We start from the raw sequence: 27,300 nt of genomic DNA, 5'->3' as shown, positions 1-27,300 counted from the left end.
CACTGTGCACTCAGGGAATGCTGGGCGTTGTAGTACTACAGCTGCCTGCCTGGATTGCAAGTTGGATGTTAACCCATGCAACGGGAATGAGCCCCTTATAAAAGCTTATTCACACACTGGCTTGGCAAATGGCAATGAATGAGAATTTCTATCAGCCACTGTGCACTCAGGGAATGCTGGGCGTTGTAGTACTACAGCTGCCTGCCTGGATTGCAAGTTGGATGTTAACCCATGCAACGGGGATGAGCCCATTATAAAAGCTTATTCACACACTGGCTTGGCAAATGGCAATGAATGAGAATTTCTATCAGCCACTGTGCACTCAGGGAATGCTGGGCATTGTAGTACTACAGCTGCCTGCATGGATTGCAAGTTATATGTTAACCCATGCAACGGGGATGAGCCCCTTATAAAAGCTTATTCACACACTGGCTTGGCAAATGGCAATGAATGAGAATTTCTATCAGCCACTGTGCACTCAGGGAATGCTGGGCGTTGTAGTACTACAGCTGCCTGCCTGGATTGCAAGTTGGATGTTAACCCATGCAACGGGGATGAGCCCCTTATAAAAGCTTATTCACACACTGGCTTGGCAAATGGCAATGAATGAGAATTTCTATCAGCCACTGTGCACTCAGGGAATGCTGGGCGTTGTAGTACTACAGCTGCCTGCCTGGATTGCAAGTTGGATGTTAACCCATGCAACGGGGATGAGCCCCTTATAAAAGCTTATTCACACACTGGCTTGGCAAATGGAGAATTTGTATTGCAATTTGGATGTTGATTGTTGAGAGTAGAGTAGACTCCCGCTATAGTGGATGAGCCCCTTCGATTGCTGGATTCCTGCCTTTTAGATTCCTAAAGCTTTCCCTAACTGCACAGAGATGCTATTCCTACAGCTCCTGTCTCTAAAATGGCCGCTGAGCTCCGTGCACAGACTATTATTGCAGGCTTGAGCCCGCCCCTATGCTGCCTCCCGATTGGCTGGGAGAGCCGTTTGCAAGGCATTATGGGGTAGCCTGATGTCAGGTGATATTTTGAAATCCTCCATTTTAGATCTAACATGTGGCAGGCGCCAAAATGCAGCCGGGTTCGGTCAAAACGTGTTCGGCCGAACCCGGTGAAGTTCGGATTCGCTGCGAACCGAACTTTTCATGATGTTCGGACCGAAACCGGGTTCGGTTGTCTCGGTTCGCTCATCTCTATCCCTGTGACATACATCATGTAAATAATAAAGTATACCGCAAGATAAGGTGCAGATGTAGCAAAGCTGAATTTTCATTTAACCCTATGGGATATTAGCACACTGTAATGTTAATAGTGAAATCACTATTTGATATTATTGAATTGCTAATAGAGAGGAAAATTTGCTTCACTCACCAAGTCTCCGATTTTATTAGTGAGAAATGAACAACCCACAAAACAGTTCATACAGGTCTATATTCCCCCATAGAAGTGAATGGAATCTAATGTCTGTAATACAACACTATGGAATTTGTAGAATATAAATGTTGTATATTCTCCCATAAAAGTCAATGAAGTCTAAAAATACAGATCCCTATTTAGACTGTATCGATGGTTATAAGAAGAATACTGATCCGTAATCAATGGAGTATAATATACTGATTCTTTTTTTTAGGATCCATGTTTTTTGGCTTTGTTGGACTCTATAGAGAGAAAATATTTTGCTAACTTTTGATCACTCCACATAAGGGGGGATTCACACGAGCGTGTATTCGGTCTGTGCGGGCCGCGTGGTTTTCACGCGGCACGCATGGACCAATACAAGTCTATGGGGCAGTACAGACAGTCCGTGCTTTTTGCGCAGCGTTTGTCTGCTGCGCAAAAAGCGCGACAGGTTCAATAACTCTGCGTATTTCGCGCATCACGCACCCATTGAAGTCAATGGGTGCGTGAAAATCACGCGCACCACACGGAAGCACTTCCGTGGGACGAGCGTGATTCGCGCAACAGCAGTGAAAAGGATGAATGAAAACAGAAAAGCACCACGTGCTTTTCTGTTTCCGAACATCCAAACGGAGTGTCTTTGCGATGAGCGAAGCCGGACAAGCGTACCGAACTTCACCGGGTTCGGCCAAACTCGTTTTGGCCGATCCCGGCAAAAAAATTATCGGTACGCGACGTCAGGAGATAGTCACTGTCCATGGTGCTGAAAGAGTTAAACTGTTTCAGCACCATGGACCGTGACTTCCGATCCCAAAATACATGAACCTGTAGAAAAAAAAACGAAGTTCTGACTTACCGCTAACTCCCGGCTTCTTCCTCCAGTCTGACCTCCCGGGATGATAATTAAGTCCAAGTGACAGCTCCAGCCAATCACAGGCCAAGCACAGGCTGCAGCGGTCACATGGACTGGCGCGTCATCCAGGGAGGTGGGGCCCGATGTCAAGAGAGGCGCGTCACCAAGGACGCGTCACCAAGGCAACGGCCGGGAAGTTCTCGGTAAGTACGAACTTTTTCTTTTTTTTCTACAGGTTTTGCGATATTGTGTTCGGCATTCACTGTCGAGGGTGCTGAAAGAGTTAGCTCTTTCAGCACCTTGGACAGTGACGGCCGTCGACTAGCCTCATCTCTATGATGGCGGCTGCGCGAAAATCACGCAGCCGTGCATCAGACACGGATGTCACACGCAGCTGTCAAATGGTTTTTGCGCGCGCAAAACGCCGCGTTGTTTGCGCGCGCAAAAACGCAATGCTCGTGTGAATCTGCCCTAAAGCTGTATATGCAATTTCCTAAAGGGGGTCTATCAGTAGATTATATGCTACCATACGGCTGACCCCGCGAGGTAGCTATTGGGTAATGGATTAGGGACATATCTGTGTTCATGTGTGATACGGCCTGCTGGGACCCTGTATCTAAGCCTAACATGTGTGATACTGTTTGTGGGGCTGTGTATCTAAGCATATTTGGTGTGATTATGTTGAGCCATGTATCTAATCTTATCATGTGTGATACTGTCTGCTGTTGCCATGCATCTAAGCATATCATGTGTGATACTGTCTGCTGTGCCATGTATCTAATCCTAGCATGTGCAAAAATGTTTGCTGGATGTATTTAAGGCTGGATTCACACGAGCATGTTCAGTCCGTAAATTACGGAACGTATTTTGGCCGCAATTCCCGGACCGAACACACTGCAGGGAGCCGGGCTCCTAACATCATAGTTATGTACGACGCTATGAGTCCCTGCCTCGCTGCGGGACAACTGTCCCGTACTGTAATCATGTTTTCAGTACGGGACAGTAGTTCCATGCAGAGGCCGGGACTCCTAGCGCCGTACATAACTATGATGTTAGGAGCCCGGCTCCTTGCAGTGTGTTCAGTCCGGGATTTGTGGCCGAAATACGTTCCGTACCTTACGGACTGAACATGCTCGTGTGAATCCAGCCTAATTCTATTATGTGTGATACTGTCTGCTGAGCTGCTGTATCTAAGCATATCATGTGCTCATGAAATTGATAAATCAAAGGGACAGCATGGGGTTACCCTTACAAATACTAAACTAGTGTCTTGCTGGGCGACCCCGTCTACATGTTCTAGTGGAAATCAGTCCAGACTGTGTAGCGCTAGGACTGGTTGACTAATTGGGGCGACCCACACTGTTCATTTAATAATTATTTAGTTACTGTTTTTTTCAGAGCACAGTGAATGGTACATTTTTAATGCCATTCATATATTGATATCTTTGTGTATGCTGTACCGTAGAATTTTCACAACATTGGTGACTTTTGTAAAGTGCGGGGGGGAGCCCTCCATTAACCCTTGTTCTAAGCCCCAAAAAGGATAAGGACGGCCCTACAATTCAGGGTGGATGGAAAGCCGGATGACCACCGCTGTGAGGACAGTAATGCTTGCCATTACTGGTTCTCATCCTGCATCTATTAACTCTGTGAGCGACCAAGATAAAATAGACATTTCGGAAATGACAACTTACTAGTATGGATTTAGCCATCTTTATCTTGACTGCATCTGTATGTGAGTACAATTCAATGACATACATATTATGGGGTAATGCTGTTAGGGCTTGTCCACACGTAACGGAATTTCTTCCGAAAATTTCTGCAGCACTTCCGTTAAAACTAGCAGACATTCTGCTGCGGAAAAAAAAAACCGCACCATTTCCTGCTTTTTTTACTGCAGAGAGTAGTGCGGATTTGCTGCTTTTTTTTTTTTTTAAAAGTCTGTGAGATGGTGACATCTCCTCTGAAAAACTTAGGAATTCAGTCCACTTTCCGCAGCAGTAAGGCCTCATTTACACGAGCGTAATATACGCGTGTGCGGCGTGCGTGCTTTTCATGCGTGTCGTACGCACCTATATTACTCTATGGGGCAGTGCAGACGATGCGTGAATTTTGCGCAGCGCGAGTGCGTTGCGTAAAACTCACGACATGTTCTATAATCGTGCGTTTTTCGCGCATCACGCACCCATTGAAGTCAATGGGTGCGTGAAAACCACGCATGCCGCACGGAAGCACTTCCGTGCAAACTGCGTGATTCGCGCAAGAGCTGTCAAAAGGATGAATGTAAACAGAAAAGCACCACGTGCTTTTCTGTTTACAAACATTCAAACGGAGTGTCAAATTAGAGATGAGCGCACCGAACTTCACCCGGTTCGGCCGAACTCGTTTTGACCGAACCCGGCAAAAAATGTTCGGGTACGCGACGTCAGGAGACAGTCACTGCCCACGGTGGTGAAAGAGTTAAACTGGTTCAGCACCCTGGACAGTGACTTCCGATCACAATATACATGTACGTGTAAAAAAAAACAGAAGTTCGGACTTACCGATAACTCCCGGCTCCTTCCTCCAGTCCGACCTCCCGGGATGACAATACAGTCCAAGTGACAGCTGCAGCCAATCACAGGCCAAGCACAGGCTGCAGCCAATCACAGGCTGCAGCGGTCTCATGGACTGCCGCGTCATCCTGGGAGGTGGGGCCGGATGACAAGAGAGGGACGCGTCACCAAGGCAACGGCCGGGAGACCGGACTGGAGGAAGCAGGCAGTTCATGGTAAGTATGAACGTCTTGTTTTTTATTCACAGGTTGGTGTATATTGTGTTCGGAACTCACTGTCGAGGGTGCTGAAAGAGTTACTGCCGATCAGTTAGCTCTTTCAGCACCTTGGACAGTGACGGGCGTCGACTAGCCTCATCTCTATGATGGCGGCTGCGCGAAAATCACGCAGCCGCGCATCATACACGGATGACACACGGAGCTGTCAAGTACCTTTTGCGCGCGCACAACGCAGCGTTTTTTGCGCGCGCAAAACGCACACGCTCGTGTAAATCAGGCCTTATTGACATGCTGCGGAATGAAAAATACGCACCGCAGGTGAATTTCACGACTGAAGCGTGTGGATGACATTTGCTCGTTCACGCCCACTTTGCTGCTACTTTATTCTGCTGCATATTTTCCGTCCGCAAATTCCGGATGCAAAATACGCAGCAATTCCGTTACGTGTGGACAAGCCCTAAATACTAAGGACATGCAGGCTTCATACTAACAACTAAAAATACAAAACAAAAATATTTAAAACTGAGCTGGGCAATATATGAGAAACTGCAACTAGAGTGACAGAAGGGTCTCATCGACCTTCAACACTGTATATGATTAAAATCAATGTACTGCTTGCATCAGCTCACTCAGGAATATGAAGGTTTCTGCATTGTAACAAGAACACAAATTACAGTCACTTCTCCACTGTCTCATAGTAAGGCCACGCAGATGAACTGTAACGTTCCATTTATGTCAAAGCCTCAGTCTGCCGCCGTTAATTGCAGGTGAATTTATTTCCACCTAATGCATATGTGAATAATTTAGATGGAGGACAGTCTGTTGGAGGGCAATAAAGTCACATGATTTCCTGTTAGGTTTCCGCATTGCCGTAGAGAGCCACATTATCTTCAGGTAGCCTATAGGATGTTAATCTCAATTGAACCAGGAATGACGACGACATTTATTAATTTTGGACTCGGCAAACATGGAATATGGATTCATGGATATGATGACCTCATATGATATCCCACTTAATGTTACAAAAGCAGACACCTTAGCAAAGAATTCTCTTCACAGCAGTGCTCTAATTCACACAAAAGGTTTTATATTCAATTACTTACGATGCAAAACAACAATGATCTCCAGGATGGCCACTCAGAGCAATGAGAAAGCCTTAATACACATGTTCAATTCTGTTGATGTGATAACGTCATTTAGTCTCTGAAAGGTTCATTTACCTACTGTAAGTAATTATATTTAGCGATTTATGATTAGTGACTATTTTTTTTAATCTTCTCTTGGGCGGTGTAAGGTCTGAAATTCTTTGTTTAAAGAATCTATATTAGTAGGTTATTTGTACAATATTGTATCTGAAAAATGAAACAAATACAATTTTAAAATGAAAAAAGTAAAGAAGGAAAAAAATTATGAAAGTGTGTAACAAGTTATAGAAAACATAAATAATTTGTTAATAATAGTTAATAAACAAAATAATAAAAATATTTTCGTGATTACTGTAAAAAGGAAGATGTCTCTATCCATAGTCCTATTCACTGGACCATAAGACGCACCCATAAATTGCAGTATAAGAGGAGAAAAAAAAAGGTTTTGCCTTTAACTGTACATTTCCTGTGTAATATTAGGACAATATGGTACCAGAGTGCCCCAATACAATGCCTGCCACAATGCCCCATAATAATGTCAGACACTGAAATACAAGATATTGGCAACCAGATATGCACCTAATTTATTAAAAGGTGTGCGCCTCCTAATTAATCATCTTACTCCAGCATGTTTTAGATTAGGACTTACATATATAAAACGCAAGTCTTTATAAATTCCCCTCTTTATCTTTTTAGTCTTTGTCTATGTTTGTGATTTTAGGACAGGATAGCTAGGAGCTCGATGGGGTTGAGGTCAAGGCTCTGTGCAGACTACTTAAAGAGGCTCTGTCACCAGATTCTCAAATCCCTATCTCCTATTGCATGTGATCGGCACTGCAATGTAGATAACAGTAACGTGTTTTTTTTTTTTCAAAACGTTCATTTTTGGCCAAGTTATGAGCTATTTTATATATATATGCAAATGAGGTTTGAAATGGACAATTGGGCGTTTTTTTTTTCGTTATGTCCAACTGGGCTGGGCGTGTATTGTGTTTTTAACTGGGCGTGTTTACGTGTATGACACTGACCAATCAGTTACCAGTCAGCGTCATACACTCCTCTACATTACTTTTCATTGGAACTAAGGGGCCTACACTAAACCCTGAAAAAGCCCCAGACCATTCTTTACAGCCGAAGCTTGGCATTGCACACAGTGATCTTAGAATTTTGTGCAAATGCTCGACGATGTAAACCTATTTCATGAAGCTCCCGACACACAGCTCTTGTGAACGTTTTGGCTCTAAGTGGGTCTTTTTAAAGCCACGTTTAATGTCTGAGCTCCTTAGTGGGACCCATATTACTAGCAATGACTATGGACAACACATGTTTGCCATGAGTGAGGCGGTACTCAATAATAAGGAGGGGGTCCACATACTTTTAGCCATATAGTGTACTTTAGAGTGGCAAATAACAATGCATGAATTACTGTAGTTTTTATTATTGCCCAATGACAGTTTCTTTTGGAGAACTGAAGGGTGCAATACTACAATATTTTAATACGGTGAATTAAGTTAAAGGAGCACAAAACCACAGAAGTGATTACTGATTAAAAAAACTTTTAGATTTCATTATCATCAACACTTTTACTGATGCAGTTTATCTGATGATTTGTGCTCTGCCATTGCAAAAGCAATAATGACAAAAATGAACAAGTGATTGGATCAGACTGTAATATCCTGAAGTACAACGCTGTGATCGCAGTGTAGGTCACTGTTTGTTACTGATAATGATCAGTAGCAGCAGAACACAGAAGGAGACCGAATAGGTGTGTCGCATCATGAGTCAAAAGTTTTAGTTTAACCCCAAATTTATATTTTGCATCTGACACTAAGCACAAATCTAATAGTCTAGAACATAATATTTCCACGTGAATCTTACTAATCAATGCTGGGTTTCTTATAACTATGTTAATAAAGGTAGATAAAATGATGGAATTTGTATTCTGAGAAATTGTACATGTCTATATACAGTATGTCGATATATAAGGGGTAGTCCTATTTTAAAATTGCTTAGGATCACTAGAATATGCCATAACATTATGATTGGCAGAGGTCCAACCTCTGGAACCCCCACTGATCCTGAGAATGAAGTGACCGAGGTCTCTTCTGCATTTCTTCACAGTGGTGCACCCAGCCACTCACTGTGAAGGGAAAAGTGTCAAGAAGGCTGTGCTGCAGTTCCCTGCAAAGCGAGCGCCCAGGGGTATCACTGTGCAGGGTAAGACTGTTAAGGGGACGTAGCTTAACTAGAGTTGCAGCCCTATTATACAGAGAATCGGTGGGGGTCTAAGCATTCAGACCCTCACCAATCAGAAAGTGATGGCATATGCTAGCCCTGTGCCTCTCTACAGTAGACCACATAGAAATCTAAGGGTACCTTGCTATGGGTCGTTACAACTCAGATTGTATAGAACTGCTATATGAGAAGCTGGGAACCTGTTTTAGCCATATAGTTGTGAAAAATCAACAAACTGACAGATTTTAGATATTAGGGTTTTTGAGAAAAAAGACAGCTTTTCTGGCAGTGAAAAAATGGGAATAGCCAAAAATATGTTAATTGATTTTATAGCTTATTTTATATTTGTTATCTAACATGCCTGTTTATTTCTAAGTTGATTAGAAAAAAAACAAACGTATAGTTGCCTAATAATTGTTCTATATTCTCCTGACAAAAAACATTATTTTCTATGAGCCTGGATCGCAGAACATGTCCGTTCCTTCTGCAGTCCAGGCTCCTGGGCCATGCACGGACAGGGGAAACCACGGTCGTGTGCATGGGCCCATAGAAATGAATGGGGCTGCAATTCTCCCGTGGATTTTCGGGAGAATTGCGGCCGCCAAAGCACGTTCATGTGCATTGGGCCTAACAATTGTGCTAACAGTGTAGGTACATATTCCATTACACTTACTCTCAGAAGGTTCTTTAGACCGTCTTCCACTTGATGGCCGTCTCAGCAAACTCCTTCCTGAGGTAAAGAGGCTTGATAATTCTTCAAGGGGACTTGTTGGTGTCCTGGATCGTGAGTTGCTTTGAGATGTACAATAAGTGCTAGTAGATGCACTGATTGACTTCCCTTCTGGTGTGTTTCTGACATTAGAATGAGGCACTGATGGAGAACTTCTTGATAGACTTCCTGAATGCACAGAATCATAGGGTGGTGGTCTTTTGAGGCTTAGAGGAGTCAGTGACCTACCGATGCTTACAGGAGAGGGAGAAGCTGAATGACTTTTAGGATAGCTATGTGGAGACTGTGTTCTGTAGGTAGCTGAAGCATGTGGTGGTGAAGATGAATGACCAGATGAAGGAATTCCATGGGAAACAATTGTTTGGTCTTTTTCTACTTTCTGGTGTCCTGGAGTGTGTGTTGGAACTGGTGACGGTGAAGCAGAAGCTTGTTGTTTGATGTAAGACACATTTTCCAAAACTGGTAGCTTTGCTACTTCAAGAGGAGTTAAAGGAGATTCATCAGAATTTGGTGAACATTGTGCTGGTGCTGGAGGAAACACCAATAAGGGGGGCCGTTGAGATAATAGATTTGGAAATGGAGGGGGAATGTCACAAATCTGTCCCTTGGGAGTTGATGGCACTGAGGACTTGGTGAATTCTAAGTCAGGCACTGTGGGAGTAGCACACTGAGAAGAGCAACTAACATGATCCAACTCATAAAGATACCTGGAGTCTTGTCCTACATCATCAAATATAGGGTATTTCATTTCTTCATATACCGCCTCACATTGGTCTTCCTCATCTCTTTTAAAGTCTCTTAAAATATTTCCAACCATTTCAATATAAACAGGTTCTTCATCCTCTCGGTTTCCAGTACCACATCTGATGTGAGATGATGATGCATCTCTAAACAAAGTACGCTTCATTGGTCCATGCTTTTTAATGTATGTCTCATCAAATGATGTGCTAAGATGAGTAGTTGGATTTCGTTTAGGCTTGGGTGGAGGAATCTTTTTCGTATATTCATCACTGTGAGGTCTTTGTTTTGATGCCACTGAAGAATCAAAGAAAGAAAATTTTAATCATACACGTGCTCAACATACATCTATCTAATCATATTGTGGAACTATGTAATGTGTATATGCATACAACTTAAAAGTTAATTTAAAATACTGATATTTCATGATTTTTAAAGGAATAGGAGTTATGTAAACATATGAGCACTTGCAGGCTTCGGTTACGCCCATATTTTTCAATGGACTGAGACGATACATGCGTAACCACCTCCTTACTGAAACTAGGGAATGAGTTGAGAACAGCGGAGATCCCATCTTCCACTTTTCCACTCCACCACAAATCTGCTATTTATTAATTTTCTAATTAACAACAGATGTAGCAATCTTAATCTTAACTCTTAAAGCATATTAGATACACAGTGGCAAGAAAATGTAACTTAACTTTCTTAATGGCTTTTCAATGGCTTGTGTTGTTGGATATCAAGTTGCAGCAAGTTATCAGTCAAGTTAAACTTTGCTACATCTGTATAGGACAAACTCTTTAATTGTCCTTTACCATTGTCAAACCTTAAAGTATACCTCTGGTTGTAAATAACTTTGCATGAATCAATAGTACAAGCAAACGTAAGAAAAATATCTTATCAGAGAAAAATGCCTCTTTTTCCACTTATCAGGCTCCACCCCCCCCCCCCATTTTCTTAACTGTTTACTTACTCAGAATTCCCACATAGAATCAGAAAAGCAGAGAGGCAGAGACAATACGGTTTCTAAGCTCCACCAAAAAAAAACAAACAGTTTACAGCTACCAATAGAAGTCTATGGAGAGAGGAGGGGGAAAAGAAGAATAGAGCACTGAGTGAGAGACACAGACAGACTTAGAAGCTTCTGCTTCTTGTACAGATGTAGCCATCTTTATCTTTACTTTTAACGCATTAAGTACACAGTGGCAAGATCCCTTATCTTGACTTTTTCAATGGCTTCTGTTGTGTGATATCACGCTGCAGCAAGTTATCAGTCAAGCTAAAGATGGCTACATCCGTAAGTGTTACTGTCTTACCCCAGTACTGCATTTACAGCTACAGATTAGAAACCATGAGAAAAAGGAGTCATTGAGCCATAAGTACACAAAAAATATATATAATTTTATTATTACATCCAAAATTGAAGATACAAAATATATAAAAACACAACGAGGTATTAAAACTGAAAGGTCAATAGGTGGATCGATTATCTGGACCCTACACACAGGTATAATGTAAAATGCTGAATGTTGAAAGTTCTATTGACTATGGATTTTTAATGGAAAAGGTGAATATTGTCCCATACAGATGGTGCTGATTCACTGAAACAGCATTTATATCATCCTACTATTGATTAGCACATGTATATCAAAATAGAAATAGGTGACATATATGAGATAATGTCAAGAGAGTTACATCTAACTCCTCTTATTGCATGGTCCCGGGCATAAGACAGGAGAAAAAGTAACCTGAACTGACCCGGTATATAAGGGAAACCACAGTCCGCCTGGCACATACCAGGAAAATAAATGAATCAAAGCTTACCCATGGAGGTTTAAGAGTAGAAAGGTCCACCTGATGTTGAGGCACCCCGACGCGCGTTTCGCATATATCGCTTCCTCAGGGGGTGTAAGGTGCTATGTGTCCTGTCCATATAAATAGCCCTTACTACTGTTAACAAGTGTGTTCCGGTGTGGCCATTTCCTAGGTCTCCGGCGCATGTGCGGAAGTGCTCGAGGTCACGAGACCCCCATCCCCCGTCGTCACACGGGCACCGCGCCGGCGCGTCTCCAAAGACGCGTCTCCAGGGAAACAGCGCAGGCGCAGCGCCAGCACACAGACGAAGGGAGACAGAGATGGACACTCGGCATCTCCGCAACATGCGCAACCCCAAGGAAAAGGTGCTGTGAGTATTAGTGTCTATATGTATCAATCTATTTTCCCATCTCTTATGTCCGGGACCATAAGTTCTATACAATCCAAGTTTGTATATTAGTGCTATACGATCAACAAAAAGTTGAATACGTGATAAGTGCCGCATACTTAGGGAACAATATAGGGTTGGAAGGTGAACAAATGAACTGAATATACAGTGAGAACGTGAAGGAATGAAAAACAAAACAACATTCCTATATAAAAAGTTTACAGCTACAGATGTAGCAATCTTTAACTTGACTTTTAACGCGTTAGATACAAAGCAGCAAGAAACTATAAGGCTACATTCACACGAGCATTACAGATTTACACGCCTAAAAAAACTCACGTAAATCTGGTCCGTGTGCGTTGCGTTGTTGCATCTGTGCTTTGCGAGTGGCATGTGTTTTTCATGCACTCGCAAATAAACTTTTTTTATGGAATTGATGCGCAAATCATGTGCATCCATATGCTGTGCATGGTTTTCATGCACCATTGACTTCAATGGGTGCGTAGATGCGTGAAAACGCACAAATATAGTACATGCAGTGAGTTTCATGCAGCGGAATCTCGCTGCGTGAAAACTCCTGCATGTGTGAATAGCCCTATTGAAATGAATGGGTCTGTGTGCTGTGACTTCCATGCATAGCACACGGACGAGATTCACATTCGTGTGAATGGGCCCTAACTTAACTTTTTCAATGCTTTTGAATGACTCAAGTGATAAGTTATCACGCTGCAGCAAGTTATCAGAGCCAAGATAACAATTGCTACATCTGTATACTGATTAGTACTGCAGTATAATGGCCTCCATGCTGCTTCTAATAAGTGTTTTACCTCACCCCAGTGCTGGATTCTCAGCTACAATGCTCCTCACTGCTGTATAATGGATGTTGTCTGTATACTGTGTATATGAGATTGTTAGCAAGTCTCCTCCTTCTGTTTCCCCCCTCTATAGGCTTCTTTCTATAAACATATGATAGCCCCCTGTTATGATAACTTTACCTAAGAGGTAATATGAACAGGGGTTTTCTTTATGAGTGAACCCCTTAAAGGTTTGTTTTTTTCATGAGATGTAAGGTCTAAAATAAAATATGTATATACATCATATTAAAGAAGCTCTCCCACAACATTTATTATTCTCTGGCCTGTTGGAAAGGCACATTATGTAAATTGTGGTGAAGGTATCTTCTTACAGGTGGCAGTAATTGTGAGTTATCCACTCCCTTCTGGTGATCAGCTGTGTCCAGCATGTGACCAGCAGTAAGACTCTATAACATCCACAGTGTCTCATGTGTGGACAGGAAGTCAGTTTCTCCATTCATTCCTATAAGACTCACATCGAGGCTATGATGGCAATAAATGGAGAAACTGACTTCCTGTACACACATTAGACGCTGTGGCAGTTGTAGAGTCTTATTGCTGGTCACATGAGTTTAACAGTTTGAGGTATTTGTCTTCAGTGGCACAAACTGGGCACAACATATTGTGCACTAAAATGGCATATCACTGGAAAATTGCTATTTTTACTTTGCACTGAGCGTTCATTTCTATTAAAAAAAAAACCAAAAAACTGTGGGGTCAAAATGCTCATTATAACTCTTAAAAAATGCCTTGAGGAGTGCCGTTTCCAAAATTGGGTCACAACTTGGGGGATTATTTTACTATTTGACACCAGAGCCCTACTATTGTGAGCCAATGCTGTGAAAAGAACCAAAATTAGGCTCAAATGCGCATTGTGCTCTTTTACTCCTAAGCCCTGCCATATCTCCAGGCAAATGATAAATGCCTTGAGGGGTGTAGTTTAAAAAATAGGGTCACTTCTCAGGCTTTTCCACTCTGGTACCTAAGGGATTTCTGCAAATGCGACATGGCGCCCGTACACCAGTCCAGCAAAATCTGCACTCCAAAAGTCAAATGATGCTCCTTCCATTTTGAGCTCTGCTATGTGCCCAAACAGCAGTTTAGGGCCGCACATGGGGTATTGTTTGTACTCGGGAGAAATTGGCTAACAAATTGTGTGGTGTTTTTTCTCCTATCACACCTTGTGAAAATAAAAAATTGGGAGCAAAAACTGCATATTTTTGGAAAAAATGTAATTTAATTTTCACTGCCTAATTCTAATAAAATCTATGAAACACCTGTGGGATCAAAAATTTCCCTACACACCTAGATGAATGTCCTGAGGGGTATAGTTTACCTCAGGGGCTCTGCAAATGTGAAATTGCGCCCAAAAATCAATCAAGCAAAATTTGTGCTCCTGCCATTCTAAGCCCTGCGGTGTGTTCAAACAGCAGTTTATGACCACATATGGGGTATTGCCGTACTTGTGAGAAATTGATTTACAAATGTTGGGGTGCTTCTCCTTTATTCCTTTTGAAAATAAAAAAAATGCAACATTTTAGTTGAAAAAATTTAGATTTTCATTTTCACTGCCTAATTCTAATAAATTCAGTAAAAAAACAAAAACAGTGGGGTCAAAATGCTCACTATACTGCTAGATAAATTGGGTCACTTTTGCGGGTTTTGCACTGTTTTGGCCCCTAAGGGGCTTTTCAAATGTTTGCTCCGCAAACCATTCCAGTAAAACTTGAGCTACAAAAATCAAATGGTGCTCCTTTTTTCTAATCTCTGCCATGTGTCCAAACAGCAGTGTATGACCACATATAGCGTATTGCTGTACTCGGGAGAAATTGCTTTACAAATGTTGGGGTTCTTTTTCTCCTTTACCTATTGTAAAAATGAACAAATCTGAGCTAAAACTACATTTTATTAGAAAAAAAAATGTCGATTTTCAATTTCACGGCATAATTCCAATAAATTCTACAAAAATCCTGCGCTCCAAAATCCAAATAGCGCTCCTTCCCTTCTGAGTCCTGTAGTGGGTCCATACAGAAGTTTATTACCACATATGGGATATTGCCATAATCGGGAGAAATTTCTTTACAAATGTTTGGGTGCTTTTTCTCCTTTATTCCTTGTAAAAATGAAAAATTTCTATGTTTTTCCAGAAAAAAAGTAGATTTTCATTTTTACAGACTAATGCCAATAAGTTTAGCAAAAAACCTGTGGGGTCAAAATGCTCACTATACCCCTAGATACATTTCTTAAGGGGTGTAGTTCCCAAAATGGGGTCACTTTTGGGGGGGTTTCCACTGTTTTGGCACCCCAAGACCTCTACAAACCGGACATGGTGCCTAAAATATATTCTAAAGAAAAGGAGGCCCCAAAATCCACTAGGTGCTCCTTTGCTTCTGAGGCCTGTGCTTCAGTGCGTTACCACACTAGGGCCACATGTGGGATATTTCTAAAAACTGCAGAACCTGGGCAATAAATATTGAGTTGTGTTTCTCTGGTAAATCCTTCTGTGTTACAGATTTTTTTTTTAGTACAAATGAATTTAGGCAAAAAAAATGAAAATTGTAAATTTCAACTCTACATTGCTTTAATTCCTGCAAAAGGCCTAAGGGGTTAAGAAACTTTATGAATGCTGTTTTTAATACTTTGAGGGGTGCAATTTTTAAAATGTGGTGATTTATGGGGACTTTCTAATATATAAGGTCCTCAAAGCCACTACAGAACTGAACTGGTTTCTGAAAAAATTGTTTTTTGAAATTTTCTCGAAAATGTGAGAAAATGCTGCAAAATTTCTAAGCCTTGTAAAGTCGTAGAAAAATAAAAGAATGTTGAAAACATGATGCCAACATAAAGTAGACATATGGGAAATGTTAACTAGTAACTATTTTGTGTGGTATTACGATCTGTTTTACAAGCAGATACATTTAAATTTAGAAAAATGCTATTTTTTGCACATTTTCTCAATATTTTGGTGTTTTTAACAAATAAATACTGAATTTATCGACCAAATTTTTTCAGTAACACAAAGTACAACATGTCACGAGAAAACAATCTCAGAATCGCTTGGATAGGTAAAAGCATTCCGAAGTTATTACTACATAAACGAACACATGTCAGATTTGAAAAAATCGACAGTGTCCTGAAGGCCAAAACCAGCTGTGTCCTTAAGGGGTTAACCGCAACACAGAATTATTATTGTTTACAACAATGTCTGACTTTTGATTAAAATTTGCACCGAAAGCAAAGTGTGATTTGAGCCTAATTTAGATTTTAGTATTTTTGCATAACTTAAAGCTGTTTTATAGTTAGCAATGTATGATCAAAGATAAATCTGTACCTACTGTATGTAACAAATTTGAATAAAGTACAATGAAGCTTCAAAAGATTATCTTCCCCAAACAATACTTTGTGTTTATACTTCTAATAGAAGAAAACAATTATGCTCTTATTCTTGTATTTGACAAAGAGAAATAACATGTCATTTTCTTCTCAACTTTAAAATAACTTATACGTGTTGCTTCTATAATGCTGGGATATTGCTAGTTACGCGCAGCGGTGTGGTTCAATGGCCTACTTATAATTCTTGATTGGAGTGGCTTTTCTACATTTTTACAAATACTTGAGCTCTCCATGTTCATTCATGAAGTGTTTCTGTTATTGTTTGCTCAATTATTTGCTAGTATTACAATTGACTTGGCATGATTGTTACAATCTGACTCATTTATCATAAATGTCTACATAGTATGTGGTAGATAAACACTGGTAATGGAGTCTTCACCAAGAGCCTGCAGAGTATCCACGAACTAATATACTAGTCCTTCTCAATGAATTAGAATATCAACAAAATGTTAATTTATTTCAGTAGTTCAATTCAAAAAGTTAAACTCATATATTATATAGATTCATTACACACAGTGATCTATTTCCAGCATTTTTTTATTTTAATGTTGAGGATTATGGTTAACAGTTAATGAAAACCCAAAATTTAGCCTCTCAGAAAATTATAATATTATATAAGCCCAATTTCAAAAATGATTTTTAATACAGAAATGTTGGCCTACTGAAAAGTATGTACAGTATATGCACTCAATACCTGGTCGGGGCTCCTTTTGCATGAATTACTGCATCAATGCTGCGTGGCATGGCGGCAATCAGCCTGTGGCACTGCTGAGGTGTTATGGAAGCCCTGGTTGCTTTGATAGCGGCCTTCAGCTCGTCTGCATTGTTGGGTCTGGGGTCTCTCATCTTCCTCTTGACAATACCTTATAGATTCTCTATGGGGTTTAGGTCAGGCGAGTTTGCTGGCCAATCAAGCGCAGTGATACTGTGGTTATTAAACCAGGTATTTGTACTTTTGGCAGTGTGGGCAGGTACCAAGTCCTGCTGGAAAATAAAATCAGCATCTCCATAAAGCTTGCCAGCAGAGGGAAGCATGAAGTGTTCTAAAATTTCCTGGTAGACGGCTGCGTTGACTCTGGACTTGATATAACATAGTGGACCACACTGTTGCTCAGTGGTCCAAAGTCCTGTTTTCAGATGAAAGTAAATTTTGCATTTCATTTGGAAATCAAGGTCCCAGAGTCTGGAGGAAGAGTGGAGAGGCATCAATCCAAGTTGCTTGCGGTCCAGTGTGAAGTTTCCACAGTCAGTGATGGTTTGGGGGCCATGTCATCTGCTGGTGTTGGTCCACTGTGTTATATCAAGTCCAGAGTCAACGCAGCCATCTACCAGGAAATTTTCGAGCACTTCATGGTTCCCTCTCCTGACAAGCTTTAGGGTATGTTCACACGCTAGCTGGCTTTTACGGCTGAAATGACAGCCTGTTTTCAGAAGAAAAGAACTGCGTCGTTTCAGCCGTAAATGCTCCTCCTCGTAATATACGAGGCGTCTGTGACGCTCGTATATCTTGAGCTGCTCTTCATTGAGTTCAATGAAGAATGGCTCAAATTACATGGCAAAGAAGTGCCCTGCACTTCTTTGCCGAGGCAGTCAATTTACGCGTCGTCGTTTGACAGCTGTCAAACGACGACGCGTAAATTACAGGTCCTCTGCACAATACGTCGGCAAACCCATTCAAATGAATGGGCAGATGTTTGCCGACGTATTGTAGCTCTATTTTCAGACGTAAAACGAGGCATAATACGCCTCGTTTACGTCTGAAAATAGGTCGTGTGAACCCAGCCTCATGGAGATGCTGATTTTATTTTCCAGCAGGACTTGACATCTGCCCACACTGCCAAATGTACCAATACCTGGTTTAATAACCACAGTATCACTGTGCTTGATTGGCCAGCAAACTCGCCTGACCTAAACCCTATAGAGAATCTATGGGGTATTGTCAAGAGGAAGATGAGAGACACCAGACCCAACAATGTAGATGAGCTGAAGGTTGCTATCAAAGCAACCTGGGCTTCCATAACACCTCAGCAGTGCCACAGGCTGATCGCCTCCATGCCACGCCGCATTGATGCAGTAATTCACGCAAAAGGAGCCCCGACCAAGAATTGAGCGCATATACTGTACATTCTTTTCAGTAGGACAACATTTCGGTATTAAATTTTTTGAAATTGGGCTTATATAATTTTCTGAGAGACTAAATTTTGGGTTACCATCAACTGTCAGCTATAATCATCAACATTATAAGAAAAAAATGCTGAAAATAGATCACTCTGTGTGTAATGAATCTATATAATATATGAGTTTCACTTTTTGAATTGAATTACTGAAATAAAATAAACTTTTTGATGATATTGTAATTCATTGAGAAGGACTAGTATATATATCTATATATATCTATATATATCTATATATATATATATAGATATATATATATATATATATATATATATATATATAAATTCATGTATAAACATGTATAGACATACACATATTGCATGCCTATGCGCGCTAAAATGAGTATCAAAGACATAAATTGAAGCTCCAAGAAGAAGGGGACAGATGGAAGGAAATATTACTGCAATATCAGACCACAAAGTCTGTTTGTAGTCCTTAACCATGAAGACACATTGGTCTGCATAGGAACTGTAGGCACACCATATAAAAAGGTGGTCTATATCATAGAAAGCAGTATACAATAGGTGACTTTAGCTTGGTTTTTGCAACCAGTCACATTGCAGAGTACACTACAATCTCATAAGCTACATAGGTGTGCCCAGACCATTTGGTTAGGATAGAGTGCTACTTTCACTCATGTTTTATGTATTACATTTTTAGGTCCATTAATTAAAGTCTGTAAAAGAGAATTAATGTGTCTGTTTTTTTTTTATATATATATTGTAGCTATTTATTTTTTATTTTTTAAAAACTTTCCTAGGGGCTGCCATATTGGAAAAATACACTTTCTTAATGTATTGTCTGTACAGACATAGCAGCCGGGTGTGTGTGCTTCATGGCAGATCAGAGAAATGACATTAAGTGGAGTACAGTGATGGATTAGATCGCTCTTCCCCAGAACAAGGGAGATGCATACAGAGCCTTAAATTGGTTTTACACTGGGCGATTATCGGGCAGACAAGCGTTCATAGAACAATCATTGATGATATTTGTCCTGTGTAAACAGGGCAGTGATCAGCAGATGAACGAGCAAACGCTCGATCATCTGCTGGTCGTATCTTTTAAAAAAATGTAAATATTATCGATGTCGGCAGCACATCTCCCTGTGTAAACAGGGAGATGCGCTGCCAACATGATAATAATGTATGGGGACGAGCAATCGGAGTAACGACTGCTCATCTCCATCCATAGCTTCGTGTGAAAAGAGAGCAAGAGTGCCGATCAACAATGTCTCATTGATCGGCGCTCGCCGCACCGGCCAAAATCGTCCGATGTAATAGGGGCTTTATATGTATGTATAGTGTTGCTATCCTGCCTTATCTATGACTAACAGTACAATAGAGCTGTCATTAATTTGTCTGCCCTGTGATGACTCTCCTCAACCTTTCTCAGTATATACTGCAAAGCTGTAAACTGAGCTACAGAAAACAGGACACGAAAGCCTATTTTGACTGCTCTAGTGGTTAGTGTGTGAACTGGAGTACTTCAAAATGTATTTTTTTTTTATGTGGATCGTAAGTGTGCAAATATGGTAACATAAAAATTAACTTACTGCACAGATACGGTACCGAGATTATAGATATAGTAAAAGAACCAAGCCTGTAGCAACTAGCAATTGTCACCAGCCGCACCATTACTTGGAGACAGCAGTAAAAGGAATACCCTTTGTGTACTCCTATGCACTCCTAAGGAATACCCTTTGTGTACTCTTATGCACTGTTATAGATCTAGCTTTAGGGAATATAGACCACATGATCATAACCAAATTCATGATGGTAAGAATGATAAATGATTATTGTAAACATTACTATTGAAATGATGGAACGTTAAGTGATTAGAGAGTTGAATCAGAATCCCATGCTGAGATACTAGCTAGGAGGAATTCAGTTCACAAGGGGGTGTTTTTTAGGTTATGGTTAGCCTATGAAATATGAAAATCTACTATTAAAACTCCACATTACCCATTTTTTTCATTTATTTCATCCTGGGTTTTTTTCCCACTATCCTCTATTAACATCTCTATATGACATCATGATAATTTTCTGGGCTGTAATAGGAGTTTTAATCTTAACATTAGCTGTACTCAAACTAAGTGAAATTGTTTACAAGAGAATAGAGCACTTTAAATGAAGGGAGATTATAAGAATATAATTGTGCAGCAGGATTCAAACAGAGATTCAAATTTAACAACTATTTAAGAGCCTACAGCTAATTGCAGCAATCGTTGGGGTCATCGGCATCAGCATGTAATGAGTGCATCTTATCTGTACACTACCAGAAAGGAAAAACACATTGTCCGCACGTCAACTTTTTTTTTGTTTAAAGAGGTTTTCCAGACTTATGAAAAACATAGAAAAGTAGCTTTATGTGTGTGAATGATCACCAGATGATGCCACCACAGTTTAGAAGTAATTATTTTTCATTATATTACCCAGCTCTGTGCAGCACTGTTGTTTTCAATTTGCTGGGGCGTTCTGTAGGTGGGATTCCCATGTAAAGGACTACAGTTTCCTTGATTCCTCTCCCCTCTCAAAGACATGTCTCTATTTACAGCTGCCTCCAAGGCTGTCTATTACAAGGCGCACACGAAACTGCTTTTCTCATGGGGTATCAAAGGCGATTCACACTACCTCCGCTCTATGACATCATCGGCAGATTTAATGCATCGTCCTTGGAGGTGCCACAGTTTACACCGTTAGGGGGGATTCACACGAGCGTGATTTGGCAGCGTGTAGGCCGCGTGGTTTTCGCGCGGCACGCAATGCCCTATAGAAGTCTATTGGGCAGTACACACAGTCCGTGTATTTTGCGCAGCGTTTGTTCGCTGCGCAAAATACGCGACAGGTTCAATAACTCTGCGTATTTCACGCATCACGCACCCATTGAAGTCAATGGGTGCGTGAAAACCAGGCAGGTCGCACGGAAGCACTTCCGTGCGAACAGACTGAAACAGCGCACAAGCTGTCAAAAGGATGAATGGAAACAGAAAAGCACCACGTGCTTTTCTGTTTCCAAGCATCCAAACGGAGTGTCTTTGCGAGGAGCGAACCCCGACAACCGAAGCTAACTTTACCGGGTTCGGCCAAACTCGATTTGGCCGAACCCGGCAAAAAAATTTCCGGTCCGCGACGTTGGAAGACATTCACTGTGCATGGTGCTGAAAGAGTTAAACTGTTTCAGCACCATGGACAGTGACTTGCGATCCCAAAATACATGAACCTGTAAAAAAACCCGAAGTTCTAACCTACCGATTACTCCTGTCTCCTTCCTGCAGTCCGACCTCCCGGGATGACACTTCAGTTCAAGTGACAGCTCCAGCCAATCACAGGCCAAGCACAGGCTGCAGCCAATCACAGGCTGCAGCGGTCACTTGGACTGCCGCGTCATCCAGGGAGGTGGGGCCCGATGTCAAGAGAGGCGCGTCACCAAGGACGCGTCACCAAGGACGCGTCACCAAGGCAATGGCCGGGAAGTTCTCGGTAAGTAGGAACTTTATCTTTTTTTTTTACAGGTTTTTCGCTGTTGTGTTCGGCATTCACTGTCGAGGGTGCTGAAAGATTTAGCTCTTTCAGCACCTTGGACAGTGACGGGCGTCGACAAGCCTCATCTCTATGATGCCGGCTGCGCGAAAATCACGCAGCCACGCATCAGACACGCATGACACACGCAGCTGTCAAATGGTTTTTGCGCTCGCAAAACGCCGCGTTGTTTGTGCGCGCAAAAACGCAACGCTCGTGTGAATCTGCCCTTACTGGCAGAATATTTTAGCGCATCTTTTTGTTTTGGTGTGGAGGTTGCAATGGAACTTTTATTCTAACTGTGTATTCTAGGGTCAGATCTAAGGCTAGGCGGCATAGCTGATGGAAAAAAAATACGGTTCTCTTAGGGATTCTTTTAGCAAACAAATTGATTCTTTATAATTGTAGGGGGCATAAACCACCTTTGTTTTCCTCTTGGGTGTTCCCGAAGAATAAGATTGCAGCTTCGGATAAGCTTCGGGACTCGGTTCTCTTTTGGGAAACATGGAAAATTTGGTCTACACAGTTTCTGTAGTAGTAGTTTGTTCTTTTTTTTTTTTCCCTTCTTTTTTTGTTTCCCCCCCTGGGGGCTGAAAAGGGCGGTTGGGGTTAGGGCAAGGGTAGGGATATGTGTATTGATTTTGATGATAGATTTACTTTTTTTCTTAATATTTCTGTATTGTTATATTTTTTACGTTTTGAATGATTGTTAGAGAATTGAAGAAAATTGTAAAAATGAATTATATATATAATTATTTTTTAACAAGTTAACGGTAGTGCTGTAAATACTCTTTGTCTTCTACTGAGACACAGCTCTGCTGTTCTGCTGCTATACTCTGCTCTATCTGCTGCCAAACATGTAAAATACGATCCCTCCAGAGACAGGGAATGGGAAGAGCAGGAAGCAGTAAAGATGTGTGATTTCTAATACTACAGGAATATGAAGAGGGGAGATAACTCATGTTTAGTGTATGAAACATCACACAAGCAGGTGGATCACACCAGGGGGCATTGTCATGTGACTGCATGTGAGACTAGCTTACAGAGGCGTTTCAGCTATAGACAGTTACCATTGTCTACTGTATTTGCATGTGATTTTTTAAAGACTTGAAAACCCCTTAAATATCTATTGAATGGGGTTTCTTCTTTAAAACCTTAAAATATGTTTAAAAAGGACCAGTCAGCTTTCCCGACTTGTTGTAGTGAATATTTGTACTTCCCATGGAATAACAACGCTGGAGCCCCTTTTCATAGTACTCAGCATTGTGCCATTCTTCTGTTATTCCTTCTGGAAATGTATAAATAAATTGACAACTAGGCGTTAACATTATCTTTGTCAATACGGTGCATCACTACACAGTCTGTGTCAAGGTCTGCAGCAGATTCGTAGTCCAGTTGCTGAAAAAATGATGCCAAATGTGCAAGAGTAATCACTTTACAGTGCAGGTTTGCTACACAGATAAGCGGCAACAAGTTGTAGGGTGAAGCAGAGACGTGGTCAGGAAAAAGTTCAAGTTCGGTACAAGGATAAGCAGCAACAGGTTGTAGAAGACATGAGGTCAGTCAGACAGTAAATATCCTGATGTATTAAATGAATCATCATGGTGTACACCACCAAATATACATCAAACATAAGAAAGGGAAGAGAATATAGAGGTAACGACGTGATGAGTTTATTAAAACGTAACCTTTATGGAAGTATAAGTAAAAAAAAAATTGGGGTTTTTGTAAACAAATGATGCTCTAAAAAATAGAGGCTCTGTTCTCAAACCAATTGTATTATAGAAATGTTTTACATTGGACCTTGTGAAATTCTTGAGGTCCACACAAATGGAACAGGCCTAATACTGATGCACTGGTTATGTCAGGGATTGTTATTTAATGTTAGATTAATATCCCAAAGATACAGAGGATCAATTATTGTGACTATATATTAGAAACAAATAATTATTGGTGGAATGTCCAACCCTGTACTACCAGACAAAGCTAGTAGCATGCATATAGAAGATATATGCCGCTGACATACATCAGTGGGATTTTGCGCCTTTTTGAATAAGGGTATGTTCACACGACCTATATTCAGCCGTTTTTTGGGCCATAAACGTAAAATACGGGGGCTGAACGCCTCCAAACATCTGCCTATTGATTTCAATGGGAAAAAAAAAGGTATTCAGTTTCCACAGGCTTTTTTTTACGTGGCCGTTTTTAAAAACGGCTCGTAAACAGAAACTCCCCATAAAAAAGAAGTGCATGTCACTTCTTGAGCCGTTTTTGGAGCAGTTTTTCATTGACTCAATAGAAAGAAACAGCTCCAAAAACGGCCGTTAAAAATGCTGCTAAAAATGCGAGTTGCTTAAAAAAACGCTGAAAATCAGAGGCTGTTTTCTCTTGAAAACAGCTCCGTATGTTCAGAAGTTTTTTGTTAAGCGTGTGAACGTAGCCTAAATCCAAGTTCAGAATTAGTAACAGTGACCTGGGAATCACACTAACTCCGACTGCTTTTGTTTTTAGGTTCGGTGTGCTGTAGAGTGAGAGCTGTGCCGCTGACAGTAACGTCGAGTGACTTTCAGGTCAGAATAAATTACCGTGAACTGGATTTACAGCAGTCAGATACTGTGACAAGATAGTGCTTTTACTTAATAGGCGGTGCTCCATAGAATGGAGACTCTGAAGTAACACAATAAGAAATGACAATGCTACTGGGTGGATCCCAGTCAGTGGATTGAATTTGGTATTGGATCGCAAACAGCAGAAACCCTGTGATAATGCCTGCAGTGCAGGATATGCTCTCAAACGAACAAAGCACGCCGCTCTGCTGGTCCAGGGTCTGTCATAGATCTGCGCATCTTACTAGATCTGCCAAACAAAACCTGTACTCAGGTAAAGCTAGGTGGCAGGTGGCATTGCTATTAGGAAAGAAATAGGCAGCTTCTTCCTGGGGTCAAGCAATAGCTTGTAGAGAGGCAGTGAGGACCTAGACTACAGGGAGAAAGCTCAATAGTCTGGCAAGGAGGACGTGCAAGGTCCAGGCTTATATAGGAGCCAAATGGGTGAAAGTAATTAAGTCAACGAATATCAAGAGCTAAAGAACAACAGAACCTGAGCAATAGATTGAGCAGTAAAGGTGTCCAAAGGCATCAGTGGCTCTATGAGAAGAGCCACTGCCTTGCACATAGGAGTATTTAGGTTTGAATCCTGAGAGTCTGATGCTGCCAGCACTGGATGGACAGTGTCAGAATGTGTGTAGGCCCACGCCACATTAACAAGGGGAATGGTAACACCCAGTTGTTAATTTATTAATATGGTGAGCATTATTTATACATTATAGCACAATGCAGAGTTCTAAAAAAGGTTGCTCCGAAATTGTTATTTTATGGGAAATACCAGTGTTTAATAAAACAGTAATGTCAGGTCCTCTTTGACATCATAGACTAACGATTTATTCTGTATTGTTACATTTTCGAATGCTGTTTGCATGAGGAGAGTTCTGATACAGTCAATTTTATTAATACTGGCACGCCCTGTTGTTTTAATCTGGCAGAAGTTTTCAAAACAATGCTATATCTAAATAAATGCCTGTCTTAAATAAAAAGTTTTGGGATATTTTGATAAATAAGTCATTCTTGACGCGCATTTCTATGTATTGGAAAAAGTGTTGCAATGTTGGAAAGATATTGAAAACGGTAATATATTTAATTGTTCCTATCAGTAAACCCAAGTGGTGCCAACAGTGTTCAGGTTTCACTTACATTGTTTGAAAGAGCTAAACCTTCCTAACTTGCATAATTGTTTTTTAGATTCTGCTTAAGTGTCATAATTGGAAAAGAAGTTGGGTAGTTTATACAGATATGTACTTCCTTACCTTTCCTCTTACCTCAACACATCCTGAGATGTGTGGCATGAGAGGACCAGCTATATAAAAAAAAGCATTTAATGCTTTTGCAATACTTTGTCACGAGATGTCTATGCTATATGTGTCTATGTGTGGCCACCCACTGGTTGTAATTTGAATTGCAGCCCACCAAGGGGTTTGCTAGCATGTCACGATATTGTATTGAAATGGTTTCATGATAAATTGGAGTCCTTAACCAGATTCAATCAAAGGTAAGGGTGAACACATCTGTATTTAACAAGGGGTCAATTTCACACAGGAGGAACAAGGTTAGCTTGCTTAACAAGGTAATGGCCACTGTACTTGAATAACCACAGGTTGACTTATTTAAATTCAAAGAAAATGTGTTTCTCCACTTTTCATTGAAGATCTTAATTTGATCTAGTTCTTGGAAGGGCAATGAACATATTTACACTGGACCACGTACCAATACTATACACAGATGTGTTCTCTTTTAACTTATGTCTAAACCCAACATATCCCGAGATGGATGCAGGGCTGCCATCAGGAATTTCTGAGTCCCATAAAGTCAAGATGTCTGGGCCCCCTCCATTACCGGGGGTGGACAACGGAAAGTGAGGTGCTCATATTTGTACGTTATACGCATTAACCGATTTTGGTGCTGACATCAATTACAATGAACGAAACCATGGAGCAGGCAGTGACCGGTTAATGCCCTGGATTTTGTTCAATTTAGACAAAACGTATCCCACTGTATGGCATATAGTGGGATACGTCGCCCAGAGAGTGGAGCTTTCCCAGGGCTGGAGTTCCCGGGCAGATCTTCTACTAGCGGTCTGCCCAGGGACTCTGGGGCTGTGCCTCATGTCCATATATGTTAGGCTTCGTTCACATTGGGGTTCCTTTCATGGGTTCTGTCGGACCTTTCCGCCAGGAGTACCCATCAACGGAAACCAAAGTGAAACAAATGGAGACCATAGCTTTCCATTTGCATTACCATTGATTTCAATGGTGACTGATCCATTGCAAATTGTTTCCATTTGTCACCGTTCTGTAAGGTTTCCATTGTTTTGAGGGAATCAATAGCGCAGTCGACTGCACAGTTTTGATGCATTGTTTTTTAACTGCACCTCAAATGCTACATGTGAGTTTGTCCCCGGCACAAACTCTATAACTAAACTTTTCCCTCGCATAACATCTACAGCAAAGCGCCCCTACCCTACACAAATGAACTACAAAGGTTTCTTCACACAAGTCTAGGTCAAATCAAGATTTTTGCAAAAAAAATTACAGTTCCCTCTTACCTGTCCTGGAGGAATCTTCATCAGTTGCCTGGTAGAAGTTGCAGACAGGAGGGGAGGAGAGATGTGTGTCACTGCTCCTCTTCAGCTCTTTTCTTTTTCCTCCATCCCCTTGCCCCTGA

The 27,300-nt window shown here is 41.1% G+C and overlaps 1 protein-coding gene across 2 annotated transcripts in view; it reads right to left on the bottom strand.

Moving 5' to 3' along the window:
* NYAP2 (neuronal tyrosine-phosphorylated phosphoinositide-3-kinase adaptor 2) overlaps window positions 1–27,300 on the bottom strand; it is a 191,880-nt gene that overhangs the window by 35,661 nt on the left and 128,919 nt on the right. For both annotated transcript variants that reach the window (XM_075861481.1, XM_075861482.1), the window contains one exon: window positions 9,087–10,178. In XM_075861481.1, coding sequence (XP_075717596.1) covers window positions 9,087–10,178 — 1,092 coding nt within the window. The remainder of the gene's footprint in view (window positions 1–9,086; window positions 10,179–27,300) is intronic.

The sequence above is a fragment of the Rhinoderma darwinii genome, chromosome 4, assembly GCF_050947455.1.
Source record: "Rhinoderma darwinii isolate aRhiDar2 chromosome 4, aRhiDar2.hap1, whole genome shotgun sequence".
Taxonomy (NCBI): domain Eukaryota; kingdom Metazoa; phylum Chordata; class Amphibia; order Anura; family Rhinodermatidae; genus Rhinoderma; species Rhinoderma darwinii.
This window is presented reverse-complemented; position numbering and strand designations above follow the sequence as displayed.